Source organism: Halyomorpha halys, unplaced genomic scaffold, assembly GCF_000696795.3.
Source record: "Halyomorpha halys isolate HHAL.00 unplaced genomic scaffold, Hhal_1.1 Scaffold21.1, whole genome shotgun sequence".
Classification (NCBI taxonomy): domain Eukaryota; kingdom Metazoa; phylum Arthropoda; class Insecta; order Hemiptera; family Pentatomidae; genus Halyomorpha; species Halyomorpha halys.
The window spans coordinates 438,848-440,202 of record NW_027112014.1 but is presented as its reverse complement, the minus strand read 5'-3'; the positions used below and the strand labels follow the sequence as shown (position 1 = coordinate 440,202).

Genomic DNA, 1,355 nt, shown 5'->3' with positions numbered 1-1,355 from the left:
AAGAAATTGAAATAATATAAATAAAATAATTATTGTATTTTTGCATAATAAAATTATCTTTAAAAAAAAGTACCTTTTGTGGATAAACTTTTTTTTTCTTTATTTTTATTTTTTGCTCATTTGAAAATTAGTTACTGCAGTAACCACTTATTTTGAGCAGTTAAATTTGTGTATTTTAACTTTATTTCTTTTTTGCTTTTTCAAAAAATAGAAAGGATTACTGTATTACGTTTGTAAAAGAATTAGTATTACCACTTTTAATTTTTTGATGCTCTTCATACAATTGTAAAATGTTGTATTTCAACCATTAAACTGGCTATAAGTGTCTCTTTTAAAGTTAAGATAAGATAATCCAGTGCCAACGAAATATTTCAAATTTTAGCCACATTTTTAATTTTTCCTGATTAACTTAAGATTTTACTCTTAACATTATAAATAAATGTTTCAAAGTTGATATAGCACCGTCGCAAAATAGGGGTTTAGCCGGGCGCTTTTTAGTTTAACTACTCAAAAATATGTAATATAACAAAGAAGGATTTCCAAAGCGAGATACCTGTAGTGATTGACGAACTGTGGGGGATCCATCTGAGCTGAATGGTGTAGTGGCGTAGTGGAGGGGCAATTATAGAGTCACCAATCCCGATAATTATTCATATATCCCCGCCCAAATTGCCGGTTCCTGGCTCCTTAAACATTCACATGATCCTGCCACGCCCCGCCCTCTACATAATGCAGCGATATAATTGGTTAATCAGGCTCCGAGGGTGAGCTCTGATTGGTTCCGCCCAACCTCCACAGCTCACGTGTGTCGTGTCATTCTTTGAATTATCCAAGACGTCTGTTCAAATCGAAGGCTCTCTTCTTTCTCTGCCGATTTCATTCTGGCTTTTGTTTTGTTTTGGAAATTATTTTTTTGGATTTCTCGAGTAAAAAAAAAAAGGAATTTGCAATTAAGTGATTACAAATATTTATTTAGGGTGTTGTGGATTTTTTTCTGCGTGTTCCGCCAATAAATGGTAAATTTTAGCGAAAAAAAAAGATCAAATTGATTTCTATAATTTGTTTACGATAGGGCCCATTTTAGAAATCCTGACCAAAGAATATATGGCGTAAAGAAAATAAATTATATAACATAATGCCGGGATCTACACGTTTGTCGTTTGCCGCAAATCCAAGAGTTGTACAGATATTTTGTGAACAAAGGAAGCAACAAACGCCGATATCCAAACCCTTGTTTTATTCTTTGAACTTTTGTCGGCAATTACATTCGATTTACTCTATTTTCATAAAATAAATCAATTATATATCCAAATCAGTCTCAACACTTTATTTATTCATTTGTCCAACGTTTCGGC

At 32.5% G+C, this 1,355-nt stretch overlaps 1 protein-coding gene across 1 annotated transcript in view; it reads right to left on the bottom strand.

The window, feature by feature from the left end:
• Positions 1-610, bottom strand: part of LOC106681850 (odorant receptor 83a) — a 16,256-nt gene extending 15,646 nt beyond the window's left edge. Inside the window, exon 1 of the mRNA XM_067049913.1 lies at positions 554-610. Coding sequence (XP_066906014.1) covers positions 554-585 — 32 coding nt within the window. The 5' untranslated portion in view covers positions 586-610. The remainder of the gene's footprint in view (positions 1-553) is intronic.
• Between the last annotated feature and the right edge of the window lie 745 nt (positions 611-1,355).